Source organism: Cololabis saira, chromosome 8 (assembly GCF_033807715.1).
Source record: "Cololabis saira isolate AMF1-May2022 chromosome 8, fColSai1.1, whole genome shotgun sequence".
NCBI lineage: Eukaryota > Metazoa > Chordata > Actinopteri > Beloniformes > Belonidae > Cololabis > Cololabis saira.
In genome coordinates this window covers 13,908,854-13,927,824 of record NC_084594.1, presented here as the reverse complement: position 1 = coordinate 13,927,824, position 18,971 = coordinate 13,908,854, and the positions used below count along the sequence as shown (strand labels likewise).

General features: G+C 37.6%; 1 protein-coding gene across 4 annotated transcripts in view; it reads right to left on the bottom strand.

Moving 5' to 3' along the window:
• Positions 1-18,971, bottom strand: part of slc12a5a (solute carrier family 12 member 5a) — a 239,261-nt gene that overhangs the window by 49,783 nt on the left and 170,507 nt on the right. For all 4 annotated transcript variants that reach the window (XM_061726813.1, XM_061726814.1, XM_061726815.1 and 1 more), the window contains exon 4: positions 4,291-4,437. In XM_061726813.1, coding sequence (XP_061582797.1) covers positions 4,291-4,437 — 147 coding nt within the window. The remainder of the gene's footprint in view (positions 1-4,290; positions 4,438-18,971) is intronic.

Below are 18,971 nucleotides of genomic sequence, written 5' to 3'. Positions count from 1 at the left end.
CAAGGCCTGGAGATAATGAGGAAGGCCAAACAACAGATGAGTTCCCATCGAGAATATTAAATCTCATTTTATCTTCCTGACATGGCTGCATTCATTATGTGAGATATAAATACAAGACACAGCAGATGTTTGAATACATCAGCTCAGAGAATGCCCTCTGCAGCATACTGACGGATAAAATGGCCGGTTCTGTGTGTAACGTCATGGCTAATGATTTGTTTGAGACATGTTCTTCATAAATCAAAGGTTCCCATAGACTTCCGATATGCTGTGCGTTATTACAACCCCGAACAAAAAATATGGGATCACCACTCCAGGAGGATGATTGTTTTTACTCTCTAAGAAAAAGAAAAGAAAAGGAAACACAAAATAAAAAGGCTAAATGAACCTCCTCCTAAAGTGGTCATTTCATATCCTATGCCAGGGGTTGTATGAAGGTATAAAGGTGCAAGTTTTCCCCGACAACTAGTGATGCACCGAAATTAAAATTTGTGGCCGAAACCGAAACCGAAAATAATAATAAACACTTGACCGAATACCGAACAATACCCAACATGGTTCTTCGCAGTTTTTCATTTATTTTGCCAATTTTTTCACCATTGCATAAATCAAATAAATTTGATTTAGGCAAGCTTTTCAAAGAAAAACATCTTTTACAAAATTACAAGGTAGAATATTTATTTAACCTAAAAAACTGAACATTTTTTAATTTCCCAGCATTATGTTGTTTTGGTTCCACCTCCTGTTGAATGTTAGGTAAAATTCTTATGTGGTTACTTTTTGGTTGGCCAACGATTTATGTTTGTGGTGCGCAACCGGTACGGGAGCGGCCAGTCTATTTCCTTATTTTACAACGCCGTTATTAATTGTTCGTTTTTTTTCCCACTTATTCCACCGAACACCGAAAGTGTTTTTTTGCAATTTTCGGCCGAACAATTTTGGTTACCGAACAATCGGTGCATCACTACCGACAACAGATGTACTAATGAAACGTTTCAGTGACATTTCATTGCCTGAATAAAACATGGACTTATGCTGTATATTATCAATCAAGGCAGCATGTGTTTCCTTTACAAGTCCTGTGGTTTTCACTCAGGCGGGGATCGCTGCATGCATGTATGCTTACACACACACACACACACACACACACACACACACACACACACACACACACACACACACACACACACACACACACACACACACACACACACACACACACACACACACACACTGACATCCCCAAGAGGTCTGGGTGGTTATGTGTTATGTAAGAAAAGAGAGGTGGGAGTTTCTCACACACCATTCACGCTCAGGCATATCGCCCCGGGGCTCTGCTATGAGCCTGTGTGACTGATAAGAAGTGTGTGTGTGTGTGTGTGTGTGTGTGTGTGTGTGTGTGTGTGTAAGACTGAATATGAGGAGGAAGATTATCTTTTTGAGAATTCATACACACACAGGTTTGTGCGTGGAGGACCATTTTAGTGTTAATATGTGTGTGTGTGTGTGTGAGCATAAGAAACGCAGTGCGTTTCCGTGTGTTTGCTGGATTCATGTCAAACTCACTCTGAACCTGCTTTGATCTTTTAACGTTTTTTTTCCTCTTTCACATTATTTTTAGCATGAAATAAGAGCTTTTTTTATCGAGAGCTTTGTAAAGTCCTTTCTCTTTTGGGAAATAACTATGGTAATTCAATTCCATTGTATTATAAAGATAGGAAAAAGGGGAAAAATCTAAATGACATACGGTCTAATTTTATCATTGCTATCTATATGCCAGAGGGAAGGATGACCACGTTTTTCTTAAACATAAATTTACCACATTTACGTGTTACGTCAGTTCCAAATCTTAACACCAACCCTTTCTACAAGAAGTATGAAAAAAACAGCGTTCTCTCAGTTTGCCATTTCAAAGCCCTCTTTACACTGTCACACAGAAACATGATTTGGAGGGAATATGTGTCTGTGTGCAGGCAACTTTGCCATCGTTGGGATTTGAGGGGGTTGTTCTATAAATATAACTATGCTAGAGAAAAATCTATGTTGCACAAACACGTACCGACATGCCAATCTGTTAGACGACAGCACGATCAGGACAATATATATATATATATATATATATATATATATATATATATATATATATATATATATATATATATATATATATCATATATATGACAAATAAGTCACCTCAAAGTTTTAATTAAAATGTCCATCATTGTTCAGATTGGAACTGTATGTGTCAATAATGTGTCCTGATTTCCAGCAGGAGCCTCAACGCAGGTCGTTGTCATTCTGTCATCAGAAGGACAGTTTGTGAAATAAGTCAATGTCCTCCTCACAGAAAAGAGAAGATGGCAGGCTTTCAGCAAAAAGGCCCAATATATGTTTTCTGACAACGAGTAGCAGCAGACAAGTCAAACACAATCAGTTGGGAGCAGACACTTGGATAACTGACAGCAGGACCGTCGATCCCGCGGTCCGGCGTTGGCTGTAATTCAAGTCTCAAGGCCACGTCAGGGTGTCACTGTGACACACACGGCCTTCCGTGACTGACGATAATGGGAACCAGGGAATATTGCAAAGTGTCAACATCCATTTAATTATTTTTACAGGTTTTATCTGTGGCACCTCCAATTGGGCTGCACCGAACAACCATTCTGACAGTCGATTGATCATCGACTATTGAAACGACTAATCGGATTATGAATCTCATAATTAATAAATGGCTCTTATTTAGTTCTCAGCTTTTAAATTTTCGCCGTTTTGTTGCATCGGCCATCAACAGTAGTTGACTATTAAATTTGTTGGCGACTATTTTTATTACCGACATTTTGTTACAGATTTATTTTGTGAGGATTTCTTACAATTGGGATTGAATGACGACAACAAAACCTCGTACACTTTGAGTTACCTGGAATATAATGATTTTAGTGTGGTCTGTGGGGTCATCTTGCAACATTTCACAGACTGTTAAATCTATGAGTTTTCTTTTAATCGCAATGTGTAGTCATTTACATTTACATTACATTTAAATTTGAAGAATCATCAATTGTGGGTGAGTCTATAGTTACGTTTGTGAAACTTTTTGCTGCTTTGACAGAAAAACAGGAGATCGTCTGGAGAACTTCCCTTCAATACTTTAATTCTAAATAGTAAAAGACTTAAAAAAAAACACACATTTATACGGACAAATTCTATGCAAAACATTCTTTTGCAACTTTCCCCTCAATCTTCCCAGCTCCCAGCAAAGCTAATTTATTTATTTTTATTTATTTATTTATTTAGTTTCGTGCATGGTGGTCAATCTACACACCCATGACCGAAAAGGAGCAGGATGAAGACAAGTCTTATGTTACCTGCCCCTTATTAAATACCAAAACAAAAAGAACAGTCAATGTAACCAATATTTACAAAAATATACACTTAAATAGAACCAACCACAGATATTAATAATACTGCTTAATTCCCAGTCTATTCATGATCATATAACTTAAATATTTTATCTTTATACATTTTTTTGAACCTAAGTGAATTTGTGCATTCCTTTAAATCATTCTGTAGAGAGTTCCACAGTTTTACTCCCACAACCGATATACACATCTGCTTAAGAGCAGTCCTTGCATACTGATGTTTGAAACAACTGCTGTAGATTACTTGGTAATAATTTTCTTTTTGCCCTATGCATAACTAATAACGTCTGTAACTCAACTATTTCTTTAAATTTAATAAGTCCTGAATTAATAAATAATCTGTTGGTGTGTTCTCTGTAATTTGCTTTATGAATGATCCTCACTGCTCTTTTCTGCTGGATAAACAATGGATGTACATTGCTAGTATATGTGTTGCCCCAGACTTCCACACCGTAATTGAAATAAGGTAAAATAAGTGAACAATATAAAATTCGCAATGCCTTATAATCTAATACATATTTTGCTTTGTTCAGAACAAAAATACTCTTAGAAATCTTTTTTTTAACATATGATATACGAGCTTTCCATGACAATTTGTCATCCAGTACAACACCCAAAAATCTAAGTTCACTTACTCTTTCGATATTTACTCCATCTATAGACAGTGACACATTTTCAATTTTTCGATTACATAAAAATAATAATGGTGGGTAAAATATTTAAGATATTTTATAGCAGCATTGGTTTCTTTTAATTATTCATCTGTTGTCTTCTATCCTATAATATTTCCACTTGCTCAATGTTTGTAACAGTGTGTAAAATGCTGACCTTCAGAACAAACCAGGACTTAAATATGAGCAGGTCTGAGACTTACTGTGGTACAGCACATGAAGACGATGACGAAAGTCCCGATGACGCCTCCAATTCCCACCAACCAGGTCATCCTGAGGAAGAGGATCACTCCGAAGATGTTCTGGATACATGGAAGATAGACGCCCATCAGCGTGCCGAGCTGCGGTGCCTAAAACAAGAGGAGGGAAGAGGTTTTCCTTAAGAAAAACATACAAATATGAATCAAACTTGACCATTGAAGGAGGGTAATTCATTGCTTGATGAGTTGATTAACAGCCTTTACCTAAACTTGGACTGATAAGCAATAATCAGATACTTTTCATTTGATGGTGAAGTATAACATTCTGTTATGTTGTCTAATTTTGAATTTCACACAGCTAATGCTCCACAGAAGGTAATTTTTTCTCATGGTGCCACTTGCCAGATTGCTACCAGGCAGACTTGCCAGATGCGCAGCATTGACTGAGTGAGTCTCGCTACATTTTGGCAGATATGTGGCTCAGTGAGAGCCAGTCCCCCAGCTGCGATTGCTGGGGAGCACGGTGTGCAGACCTGCAATAGTTTCAGTGCCTTATCTTTTTTAGATGAGCGAAAAGAACCAAGGAAAAACGAGACACAGATGGTCATGCTGTCATTAAGGCAAAACAGATTTCAGAGGCCTAATTTGTAACAGTGATGCGATGCTTTGGTTTGGACTGGCTGCTGTTGCTACTTGTAATGTACTTTGATTTTAATCGTAAACAGGCATTTCGATACATCTTTTCTTCATTTTTTGGGGATGCCTTTTTCCTTAAAATATATTTCAAATATTAATATGTAATATTCAAATTAAATTCAAACAGCAAAGAGAAATTAATTGATTCAGTTGTCAAAAACACATAGTATATATTTTCATTTCATTTCATTTCATTTTTATTTATTCCATATCATGGAAATAGTTCACATATGTTCCATTCCATGATGGAAAAGGGGCAAGAAGAAGAAAGCCTTATATACCGAGCCCCTTTCTCAAAAAAAATAAAACAATTCATATGAAGATGGTCTGTCCGTCTGTTCAACAATCACTACTTATATAATACCAAAAAAAAAAGAAATAATGAAAAAACAAAACAAAAAAATAAGAAAACATACACACTAACTCACCAACAATATAAAAACAAAAACAACAAAATATATTTTACCCGTTAAATTCATATTGTCTGATTATGTTGTCTTTATACAATTTCTTGAACTGGTGAATATTTTTACAATCCTTTAAATCAGTTGTTAAGGAGTTCCATAATTTTACACCACATACTGAAATACACATTTGTTTTAAAGTGGTGCGTGCAAACGGATGTTTAAAATCAAATTTTCTCCTATGGTTCTTATTTTCTGAACTAAACACAAAAAAACGTATATTTTCAGGCAATGTTCTTCTTTTTGCCTTGAACATAACCAATAAAGTCTGTAAAGTATTTGACTTGAATCTAATGCTTACAGCCTGTTTTAAAATTATGTATTTTAACTGACTTGTTTTAATTGAGTTAAAATAATTGCAAAAGTGGATAAATGGGATAGGACACACCGTCTCAACAGCTGGATTTCTTTACTTGCCAAGTGTTTTTTGTTTTCTGTTTTGGTGATGGATTAGCTGTGGATGGCTCTGCTGCAGTGTTGTCCCTGTTCTGGACCGGTGGACAAAGTAAAAGCTGCCCCATACAGCCACAGAATCCCTTTCAAGGTTTTCCTTTGAAGGCAATTACTGACACCGGGACAGTGATGCATTCTGTCGCATTTGTTATTGATGAATATAACAATTTTCTTCCGTCCTGAAGGCTTTTGTTATTGATGCATGACAGTATTTTCACCTTTTTTTTGTTTGCATACATTGCATTTATGTAAGACTTAACCACCCTGTGGTATGTATTATGAAGGCAACAACAAGTCTGGACATAACAGAGAAAATACACATTTCCTGTTCAAGGCCACCTTGGTCAGATATGGGAACATTATCGCTGCATTCATCAGTGATCCATTGCAAGTGAAAAAGCAGACCTTCACACAACATCACAGAAAAACAACACATGGAAAAAACACATCTGCTGCTTCTCTGCACTTAAACAGAGACAAACAGAGTAGACGGGGGCAGATTAGCAGTGGTTCATGTCAGTAATGACTGCGGTACACATGAGGATTTGTCCCCGAAAAGCTTCACATTTCACATATATGATTCATTTCATGTGAGTAATTTCCCCAAAACAGGGACTGACAGCTCTCATACCACACAAAACTGGAAGTGTTCATAAAATGATTAAAGGTTTTACCCTTTAGACAAAACAGAAACACGGGGAGGAATTATTGACGCACATGAGGACAAGTCATTAAATCTTGCATCAAATAACCTTTTACTAAGCAAGAGCATATTAATTTGTCAAATATCTGAAAACCTGTCCAGCAAGTGCGATCCAAACAGACCGCCAGCTGTTTAATCCACAGGCAAGGTTATGAGATGGGGAGTGTGCTGCCGGTAATGAGGTTTTTTTTATGACATTATGCTTATATGCTTGGCTGTTCATTTGATAGTGTCACCTTTGAAAAAAAGCATCCTGTCAACTCACGTGAGAACTAGATCTAAGTTGATTTAACCTGTTTAAAACAACCTCTGTAATCAGTCAGGACTGAAAGGACAGTTTAGAGGCTCAAAAACACTCATTAAAGGTTGCACTTGAGCCGGCTCAGATATGCCGTTCATATTGTTTTGCCTTGCTGCTGCAATGGCTTATCCGTACATTTTCCGATTTCTGAACTTTGGTCAACTGGGGTATAATGTCACTCCCAGTCCCAACATTCAGCTTCTGAGGTAAATGTAAAACACCCTTAAGGTCTAGTAATGGTTTAAAACAAACTGAAAAGTTTAGTGTTATTCTCGACCTGAAATAAATACTAGGCCTGTGTTGAAAAAATCGATTTCCCAATTCTAAATCGATTCTCATATTAATTCCTAAAAATCGATTCATATGGCTAAAGACTTTAATTTATTATGTTTTTTTTCATCATTACATTACAACTTTTGGTTATTTTTTTGTTTATCCCCAAAAAAGGAATGTTTTATTGGACACGAGAATAACTGGTGCCATGTTTTTGCCTTAAAATATGTTTAAAGGTATGAAAACATTAAAGTGTTCAGTTATAATTGCATAAATTGTCTATATTTTATTACTTTATATACTGTCTTGGGGTTACATTTGTAAAAAATGCTAAAAACCAAACTCTCAAAAATGAAAAACCAAAATAGATAAAAAAATAAAAAATAAAACCGATTTCATCCGTCTCTGTTTCCTCCCTGGATCTGTTTGGTAATTCTGACCTACGATGTTTCTGAAAGCAGTTCTATCAGCATTCTGGGAGCTGATTGGTCCTTACAGCATCATTAGCTGCCAATACTTGCTGTTGAATCTCAATATAATACTAGTAGTAATATGTTGCATAACTACAGTCATATAATTCATGCAACAGCTCAAAAAAACCTTATTTAATAACACTAACCCAAATCGATATTGGAATCGAATCGAATCGGATCGAATCAAATCTTGATAATCGATTCTGAATCTTAAGAATCGGAATCGAATCGATTCTTGACATTTGAATCGATCCCCAGCCCTAATAAATACACTTCTAAAAAGCATTAAAAATACCTAGCTAAAATGTGTTTGCTTTATACCTTCTTCAATGCAGTTTGATAAAGACAGAACTATTAATTTAGAATGATACTCAATAAAGTGTGCATTTTCTTTTGTGTGTGTAAAGAAATACAGCCTGATTTCATGGGAAACGGTGAAACAGAATCAGGAGAATTCTCCTTTCTTTCATTTTGTTGCACAGTACAATTTTCAGATAGCGGTAACCCGCTGCGTGCAAAGGCAGTGTGATAAGCACCGGTCGGTGTGGCCCCTCGGATCCGGAGGCCTGTGGGTCGTATTCAGACCCTACATCTTTCCAGATGTCAGTCTGATCCAACAGGCTACTGCTCCGTGGTGATACTAGTTCTTCTTTCCTTCTTAAAATCTACTTTTTTAACCTTTAAATAATAAGTAATGAGCTTTGAAATTAATATAAATGTAAAGTCAAAGGCATCAAAAGGCATTGCTACAAGTTCAGTGAATTTAGGACAGACTTTTTTTCAGTCCAAAAAGACCAAAAAAGAATTGGAGCTCAATTATTACTTTTGCAGCCTTTAATTACATGTTTTGACGCTATTGAGTCTTCATCGCAGTGCCGTCCTCTGAAGGAGTTTTTCTTTTTTTTTTCATTTGGAGTTTAGTCTAAACCAGAATATTAATCTCTGGAGGATATATGGAAAGTTTTTCAGCTTCGCCTCTGGACATTTTTTAGTCTTTATTGCTGCAATCAATACAATTTTGTTCTTTATTAAAGGGCAAAAAGACCCAGAACTCTATTGAATGAACCCTTTTAATACTTGGAGGGAAAATAAAATATTCCCCAAGCATTCTTCCAATCAACAACCTGTACTGAACTATTCTGCTTTCCTACATCTACAGTATGTAAGTGGCATCAACCTATATTTGTTGCATTTCTCACATCTCACACGGGGCGGCAGTAGCTCAGGTGGTAGAGCGGGTCGTCCAATGATCGGAAGGTTGGCGGTTCGAATCCCGCTTTATCCCAGTTTGCTGTCGTAGTGTCCTTGGGCAAGACACCTTACCCACCTTGCCCCGTGTGAATGTGTATGAATGTTGGTGGTGGTCGGAGGGGCCGTTTGGCGCGGAATGGCAGCCACGCTTCCGTCAGTCTGCCCCAGGGCAGCTGTGGCTACAGATGTAGCTTACCACCACCAGAGAGAATGTGTATGAATGAATAATGATTTCTGTAAAGCGCTCTGGGTGCCTAGAAGGGCGCTATATAAATCCAAGTCATTATTATTATTATTATTATTTTCGTCTTTTCCTCAGTATGATTGTACAGTTTGTCTTCCAGAGGGCTAATATTTAACCTACGACTTCACCTCTTACAACTTAATCCTCACACCGGGGAGCTCCTCAGCCCTCAGCCTCGCTGGGCTTTAATCAAAGATCATCGTCTTAGCCTACACAGGTTGCTCGAAGGAGCAGCTGAGAACAAAGCTAGTTTGTCCCCGTCACATCTCCTTCTATATGATAATGATTTACACAGCCTGCCTTTGGTCTGTTGCTATGTAAATCAGGTTGTGCCTCACTGTGACTGTGCCCTTCAGAGTGTGGCAGAGAGGATGTTTTTATCATGCGCATGTCACAACCTTAAGGACATAAGAACTCCATCTATATAACCATTTATGTATTTCTGAAGGAATATTTATCAAACATTATGTAACATAAGTAGCGCAAAACACACAATGGACCTTGGAGTCATCTGACGACAAACAATGTCACTTCCTCAACCTCCAAAATACTAGCAATGCCGTAATGAATATGGGTTTCCTTTGGCAGGTCCTTGAGGGACCTGGTGTGTAATACGTGATAGCAGTCAGGTGCTGCGGGCACTCAGGTACCACTGTGCTCAGCACTTTGTTGTTACAGCCAAAAGTGCTGCTGCTGCATAAAGCAGGTTGAGGTCAGTTTGTAATATAACAGGTAGGTTATTCAAGAAAAACCTGTGTGCATTTGCAAACTGTTGTATATTATAAAAGACAAAACACCTCAGTGAGGACGAGGGCTTAGAAATGTTGAAAATGTCAGGTTGAAAGCACAGGATGAATGAAAATTATGCGGATTACACTCGTCTGACCTAAAATGTGTGCAAATGCTATTCAGTATTAAACCGACAACAAGGTATTTATCCCCCCACAACACTCAAAAAGGAGAGTGACAAAAACCAAAGGGATGCAACAAGCCTCTCCAAGCTGCAAAATGTCATTTTCTCTGCCTGCTCCCTTAAACAATAGAGAAGCACAATCAAGTAGACCTTGCCGGCTGGCCTCCTGTATGAGTAGCCGGGAGATTAATCATAATCCAGATTCGACAAGTGGAGGGCTTTGAAAAACATACTTTGTCTGCTTAAAATCCTGGTTGTGCCGTGACACGCACAGATCCTAACACTTAGAGGTTGCATCTCTGTAGGTTTTTGGTGACTGATGGGTAAAACTAGGGCTGGGCGATATATCGATATTTTAATATATATCGATATATTTTCAAACACGATATGGTACGAGACAATATCGTTTATATCGATTTAATTTTTTTTTTTTAACATTTTTTTAATGATTTTGATATAGCTTATTTTGTGACAAATTGACTTGAATGTTTTATTTGAGATTTGCACAAATGTTTTGTTATTTGCACAACTGTCAACCTCAGTGGAAAAGTCTGCCTGTTACTGTCTACATTGTATTAATTACACAGTGTATTTTAACTTAATTGTTATGTTTTTAATCTTTTTTTTATTATTATTTTTTTTTTATTATTTTATTTTCATTCATGTTCTACATGCAATTTTTATTATTTATTTTTATTTTTATGATTTTATATCCTCATAAGGATTTTGTTAAATGTTATTAGGTGGGGGCTCCTCATAAGCCTACTGGCTTGCTCGCTCCTCCCTGCACAGTTTCTTTTAACTGAACTTACTTGTGTAATGTTCTTTTTTATGTTATGTGCTAAATAAACTAAACAATAAACAATCAGGAAAGGGATATTTGTTTTATTTTATTCAAGAAGCATTTTTATTCTATATATGCAGGCAGTTTATTTTTATTTCATTTGTTTTATACATTTTGATATTGTGCAGACCTCTGTTAATAAATGTACCTGTGTGACATTTGGCACGAGGCTTTGTATTAAAACTGACTGTTTTTTTAAGGGTTTGCCTCAGAAAAAAATGAAGCTAACAGAGATGCTATGCTATAATGCTTTGGGGGAAACCCCAATTATGGCACAGAAAAAATATGGATATATATCGAGTATCGCCATTCAGCTAGAAAATATCGAGATATGACTTTTGGTCCATATCGCCCAGCCCTAGGTAAAACTATTTGCGATTTTTATTTGATTGAGAAATAACCTGAAGCGCATGAAACTCTCATGATGCCCTGAATCATGCCCCTGTGAATCAATGACTCCTGGAAAGGCTGGACACCTGTCGAAACTCCCCAGTCTCCATTTTCATTCAATCGGTGCACCGTTAGTTTGTTTGTGGATGGAGAATGCAACCCTGACCAGCATCTGCTCTCACAGACAAACATGCTCACACACGAGCACAGAATGAAAGGCTGTTTAATGGGCCGGGAGCCAGAAGTGCGATGATTTCCCCAGAGAGTTGGCCGCCGAAAGCAAAGGGAAACCAAACTGCTGTGGAGCTACAGGTAGGCCAGTGGGGCACCACCGAACTGGGAAGAAGCAGCTGCCCACCAACCTCCTGGGAAGTGCAGGCAGCCCAACAAATAGATGGCTCAGGTGTGCTGAACAAACAACACGATCAACACTTCGGAGGCAGCATCTACTTCATATTCTCCGCTTCCTTTATTTTTAATATATACTCTACATATCTGCTCATACGTCCTTTGACAATTGCTCCTCTTTTCAAGAAACAAAAGTGGCACAATGTTGCTTAACATCTTTGTTAGCATGTTTAAAGGAGAGCAGATGGTTTGGTTGGGAGAAGGTTAGTAGCTCCAGATAACTAAAATGACTAGTCAGTAAAGCTGAAGCTATGTCTCCTTACATGATGTTCAATGACAACTTCCTAATTATCCAACTGTTCTTATGTTATACCAAGATAGACATTTTAAACATAGTGTCAAGATAACAGGATCTAAATGAACAACGAATCTTGGTTGACGAAAGAGAAATGTTGCAATTTTAGCTTACAAAAGCTAAAATAAATTGTATGTCCATACCCATAGACGGCGGTGATTTTATTTTATTTTAGTTTTTTATTCACTTAGTTGTTGTTTTTTTTTTTTTTTTTTAAATTTATGTTATTTGTGAAGTTATTTCTTGGAAAAAGGGGCAGATCAGATAAGATTCTTCTTCTTTCTGCTCCCTTTTCATTCACAATTTAAGAACATTTGTATTGAATTGTTTTATTTGTTTGAATGAAATAAAGAATAAATGATGTCTGCACTGGACCTTGTTTTATCTATTGTCTCATAGCTTTTTTATTTCAAAGATTTTTTTGGGCACAAGATGGCCTTTATTGAAGTTGCAGACAGGAAGGGAATAGAGAGAGAGAGAATGGGGATGACATGCAGCAAAGGTGCCCAGGCCAGGATTCAAACCTGCGACCGCTGCAGGAGGACTGTTGCCTGAGTATATGAGGCGCTTGCTTAACCCACTGCGCCACCAAGCAACCCATATTGTCTCATAGCTTTATTTGCATTAAACGAAGACAGAACAGGAAACTCCCCAGAAAAAGAAAAAATCTGTCAGATTTGTCACCTTGGCAACCTCAAAAATGGAGCTACGCAGCCTGATCTTTTCCTAACCCTAAATAAACAGCTTTGTTACGTGAACCTAAACATAAGCTAAGACCTAACCAAACCTTGTAAACGTGGTAACTTTTATGATAATTATTGTACAAAATACTAATAATTCGTTGTGTGGATATGATAGAAATCTACATATTTATACAGTTATATTTGATAAACACTAGGGCTGGGCGATATGGACCAAAAGTCATATCTCGATATTTTCTAGCTGAATGGCGATACTCTATATATAATTGATATTTTTTCTGTGCCATAATTGGGGTTTCCCCCAAAGCATTATAGCATAGCATCTCTGTTAGCTTAATTTTTTTACTGCACAATATCAAAATGTATAAAACAAATGAAATAAAAATAAACTGCCTGCATATATAGAATAAAAATGCTTCTTGAATAAAATAAAACAAATATCCCTTTCCTGCATAACAATTACATTAAAATATACTGTGCAATTAATACAATGTAGACAGTAACAGGCAGACTTTTCCACTGAGGTTGACAGTTGTGCAAATAACAAAACATTTGTGCAAATCTCAAATAAAACATTCAAGTCAATTTGTCACAAAATAAGCTATATCAAAATCATAATTTTTTTTTTAAATCGATATAAACGATATTGTCTCGTACCATATCGCGTTTGAAAATATATCGATATATATTAAAATCTCGATGTATCGCCCAGCCCTAATAAACACATTTCTCTATGGTACATAACATGCAAATTTTGATTCCAGGTCTCGTACAGTCTTCCTTGCTGAGCTAAGCAGCTCCTTCTAGACCTTTATAGAGTTAAAATGGAAGTAGAGAACAGCTCCACATCAGTGTTTAGCCACAGGCCACGTGGAGTGAAAGAGAAAGAGGGCACAAGAGTAAGCGGTGATGCACAGCAGGCTGCTGATTCTGACCAGAGAGGCCTTCAGGGTCTGCAACAACCTGATATCCTGCTCATGACAAAACCAGCAAAATATTTTAATGACTCCTTACAGAAGCTTTTGTGAGCTCGTGATAGGACAAACATATACTGCTACTACAAATCCTGTCAATTCTTCTTTGGTGTAGTACTTATTTTTAGAGGCCTGGAATAGCACACATGTCAGAATGGTGCGACATAATTAAATGCAAGATGAATAAAACTGTTAGATGTTTATTTTTTAAGACACAGAGCACATTTTACATTAAAGGTAGAATGTCCTTTGTCTTGGTCTCTCCATCTGAGAGCAGAGAAGAGTGATCACGTTTATTGTGATACCATTAGTGATACCATTTCCATGCTCTACCGGCCAACCACAACCTGATAGGGTAAATATGTCTCTGGCCTGGTATGCTAAATTATTAAATACGTAGGGAGAGGACACGCTAGAAAACATCAGATTCCTTGACTGGTTGCGGATGAACCAGTCACTTTGCGGTGTGTGTGTGTGTGTGTGTGTAAAAAAAACTGCAGCCTCTGTGGAGCTGAGCACTCACCATCTCAAAATAACCTCTACATGTGTTACTAGAATATTCTAGTATCTTCATATGTTACTGTTCGTTGTGGTTTGACCGAAAGCCCCTCACAAACTAATCTACAAGTTTAGCTGCACTGAGCTTTAAATCCAGGATTCCTCAAACTCAAGTCAGTTCAGTTAACTTCCTACTTTATTTTCAAAAATAACCTTGCGTGTTACTTCTTGTTGAACTTTCTTGGTTCCAATACAGAGCCAACCATTTAATTTCCAGGTTGGATTTCATGTGCAAGTAAGATTTGTTGCAGTTCTTTGATGCCGCTAGAGGCTGAATGGAAACAGGGAGTGGATTTCTTTGACCTCCATGTTTGATTCTAAAGAATACTGTGCTGCATTGTTTTTAGATCTGTCAAAGGCTTTTGACACAGTTGACCATTTGGTCTTGTGCCAGAGACTGCGGGATATTGGAATGTCTTCAAAAGCTGTCATGTGGTTTGGCAACTACTTGTGGGGCAAAGTGTTCAGGTCGATGGTGTATCCTCCAAACCTTTGTTGACTCAAAATGGTGTCCCCCAGGGGTCCATATTGGGTCCTATTTTATTTATTATTTATATAAATGTTTTGTGTCAAAATGTAACTGATGCCAAATTTAATTTTTATGCAGATTACACTATTTTGTACTGATCATTAACAGGTGCCATATAAAAGTTACAATCTGCTTTTGATGTCATTCAGAGTAATCTTAATCAATTAAGACTTGTGCTTAATTCTGACAAAACTAAATTGATGTGCTTTATAAAATCTGGGAAGACAAATGATGACTGTCAGATTGTTACACAAAATGAAAAGGTGATTGAACGAGTTTCAGTCTACAAATACCTGGGATTTTATTCGGATGAAAATCTGTCTTTTAAATACCATATTGAGTGTCTTACAAAGAAACTCAGGGTTAAACTTGGTTTCCAAATATAGAAACAAAAGTTGTTTTCCCTTTAATGTTAGAAAAAGACTGATTCAGGCAACTTTTGTATCAATACTTGACTACGGTGACATCTTATACATGCATGCAAATCTCTCCTCCCTGAAAATGCTGGATTCGGTGTATCATGCAGCATTAAGATTTGTAACAGATTTAGGTTTTCATACTCATCACTGTAGTCTTTATGAGAGTGTTGGCTGGTCTTCTTTGTACAATCGTAGATGGGAACACTGCATTGTTTTCTTTATAAAGCCATCCTGTGTGACTTGCCCCCTTATTTGTGTTCTCTCTTGGTTCCTAAAGTCAACACCAAAAGCTATAGTCTCAGGCACGATAGATTGATAATGTATACTATTCCTCGTACGCGGACTGTTTTTGGGGAAAGTGCCTTCAAAGCATTTGCACCCTCGTCCTGGTATAAATTACATGTTAAATTGGATCATCTCCCAAGTTTGGTAGATTTTAAATCTAGGATCAAGGTCTATCTGACTACTGAATGCACATGTTCTTTTATCGAACATTGAGTGATTATACTGTAGTGATGTGATTGCCAAACTGTTTTAGCTGTTTTTTATGTCTGTTTTGTTGATGTTGTTCAATGTTGTTCAATGTGTAACTGATGTGGACCTATTGTGCTGCCTTCTTGGCCAGGACCCACTTGCAAAAGAGATTTTAACCTCAATGGGATTATTCCTGGTTAAATAAAGGTTAAATAAAAAAATAAATAAAAAATGTCCAACTATAGAGCAGAAATACATATATTAAAAGCATAGTTAAAAAAACCCTGAGCGGGAGGAATTTTGTCTGCCAGCAGGTTTGCAGCAATTTGGACAGGGATTGGCTGAAGGAACGTGTTAGCCACAGCTATCTTTGATTGACATACAGTGGGCGTGTCCCGCCGGCTTCCTGGGCAACATCGCTGCTTTCAGTATGAAGTAAAAGAGGCTTCAAAATCACTCTTCAGAAACCAATGAGTCACGTGACTTAATGCTTTGTCCATTGTTTTTTACCACCTGTGGTTCCAATCTTCCCTGATTGTTTTCACCGGTGTCTCATCAACCCTGTGCATATTGCCTTGTTTTCCCTTCCTTCCTGCTGGTTGCCCCTGACTGTTTACTTTCCTTACCCTGCGTTTTGTCCCTGTCTGTGCTTCTTTTACTTTAGAGTGGTGGCGGTTCATTCTTTTATTTTGGATGCCTGTTGTTTATTAAAGGACTTTTTGGTTTGCACTACTACTGGGTTCTTGTTGCAACTTTTCCTTTTCTGATGCACTATAGGGCTGGGCGATGTGGCCTTTTATTAATATGTCAATATTTTTAGGCCATGTCACGATACACAATATATATTTCGATATTTTGCCTTAGCCTTGAATTAACACTTTGATGCTACAATCACACCAGTACGATGATTCTATGTCTACATTAAAACATTCTTGTTCATACTGCATTAATATATGCTAATTTCAAACTTTCATGCATAAGTCAAATTTACCAAAACTGTATTTATTAAACAGTTACTAAGCAGTGAGTGGCACAAACATAAAAAGTGTCATTTTAAAACAGAAAGTGCACGTTGCATCTCTCTATCTGAAGAACATCTGCTAAGAATCTTCTGGTCCCTGCTTTACCTGGTTTTACCAGATGAGCTGCTCTGAGCAGCAGGGGCCTTTAGAGCAGCTTTATATTCAGACTAATGTAGGTGTAGGGACTGCAATGTTTCATCCTCTCCTCCTTTACTTTGCATCACTTTCACTTACTTTTAGCAATATGACGTCATATAGTCTTGTTTGACTTTGTTTCGATGATAGTGAATGATTTCATGTGGCCACATTTAAGCAACACTAAGTGACGTTTCTCAGCTCTGGAAGAGAAAAGCCTGAATTATGGTTCTGCGTTAAATCGACGCAGAACCTACGCCGTAGGGTACGCGGCGATGCGCACTTACGCTGTAGGCTCTGCGTTGGTGTAATGCGGAACCATAAATCAGTCTAAAGGCTCGGCTGCGCGTGTCGCACTGAGTGGCTCTCCAAAGAGCCGTGCGCGTAGTGCGAGGAGAAAACATCCCCTCCCGTCTTTACTAAACCGTCCCAATTTGCTTTGAAAAGAGTCCGTCGCGTGTAGCAACCGCGCGGATGAGCTCACGGCCGAGTTTGGGAAAGTTAAGTTAAAGTTAAAGCGGGGTGGAAGTGACCGGCGGTCCCAGGCAGCAGCGTCGACACCAGCTGCTGGTCGGGGGCCTATGATAATGCACACACGGCAGCAGGTGACTGACGTATGTAACAAGGTGCGCTTGTTTTATGTCTCAGAGAAGGAGAGACGAGACGAGAGAGTGAGAAAAGTCTGTAATTTAATGCCCGCGGCTAAAAGCAAATGCGTGACAATGTATACTCCAATATTCACGATATAGTCATTTTGTACATCGCACAGAGTAGAAGCCGAGATACATCGACTACACTCGATATATCGCCCAGCCCTAATGCACTATTTAAAGTATCATGCAATGAGAGGCCCCTTTGCTGCTGCTTTTTTTTCCTTTTTTGTATAATCTGACCACAAATAAAGCATAGAAATAATGATTGGAGAGCAACAGCATAGAAAAAGGCTCTCTGCTGGGCCTGTTAGCTTCGTGTATTAGGTAAGTGATCAGTATGTGAGCCGTTAACTTTCTGTTTAGCTCTGTTGTAATAAACAAAACGAACTGACTATAATTGGCATTTATCCTTCAGAGGGCGGCTTATGGGAATACCAATCTGATACGGCGGTCTAATGAGTGGGGCAGGATATTTGGCGAAGAGGGCGAGGGCAGAGCTGAGAGCGGCATCATAAAACACCCAGAAGTGAAACGACCTTTATGTGAGGGAACATTAGACTGTAAAAGGCAGCGACAGAGAGCGTATGGACAAATGTTCCTGTAATTCTTGGCAGGAAAACTCATCCAGAAAAGTGATACAAAATAAATTAAATAGATGCCATTAGATTATGTAGTGCTCTGCTTGATGTCCGAATTATATTAAGTTAAAATCAAAAAGGAAATACAGAAATACAGATTTCTGATTCAGCAGCGACATCAAAGACAGTAATAAGTTCAACCATTTCTCATGTAAAACAAATAGCAGAAACTAAAGGTCACGTGTGCAGAAAAGATTTAAAGCAGCTAATTATGCCTGATTCTCCGTCAAGACCGCACTGACACAAAGGTCCCTTCTTTTGTCTCCCTGTAAAGATCATTAGACAAACGCAGCCCAGTCATGATGCTAGTGTCAGATTTCTAATGAGAAGTGTGAAAGATGAGGAAATTAGCTACATTCCTAAGTCTTAGCACTAGCTCTCTTTTTGGTCATAATGTTTTAAAGTGTGCCTCATATTACAAATAGCAAAAAACACACTCCTGATAACTACCAACAAAAATCAAAAAGAACAAACTAACTTCCTTATGATCTTAAAGGATACATACAGGACTGTCTCAGAAAATTTGAATATTGTGATAAAGTTCTTTATTTTCTGTAATGCAATTAAAAAAACAAAAATGTCCTACATTCTGGATTCATAACAAATCAACTGAAATATTGCAAGCCTTTTATTATTTTAATATTGCTGATTATGGCTTACAGTTTAAGATTAAGATTCCCAGAATATTCAAATTTTTTGTGATAGGATATTTGAGTTTTCTTAAGCTGTAAGCCATGATCAGCAATATTAATAATAAAAGGTTTGCCATATTTCAGTTGATTTGTAATGAATCCAGAATGTAGGACATTTTTGCATTACAGAAAATAAAGGACTTTATCACAATATTCTAATTTTCTGAGACAGTCCTGTATG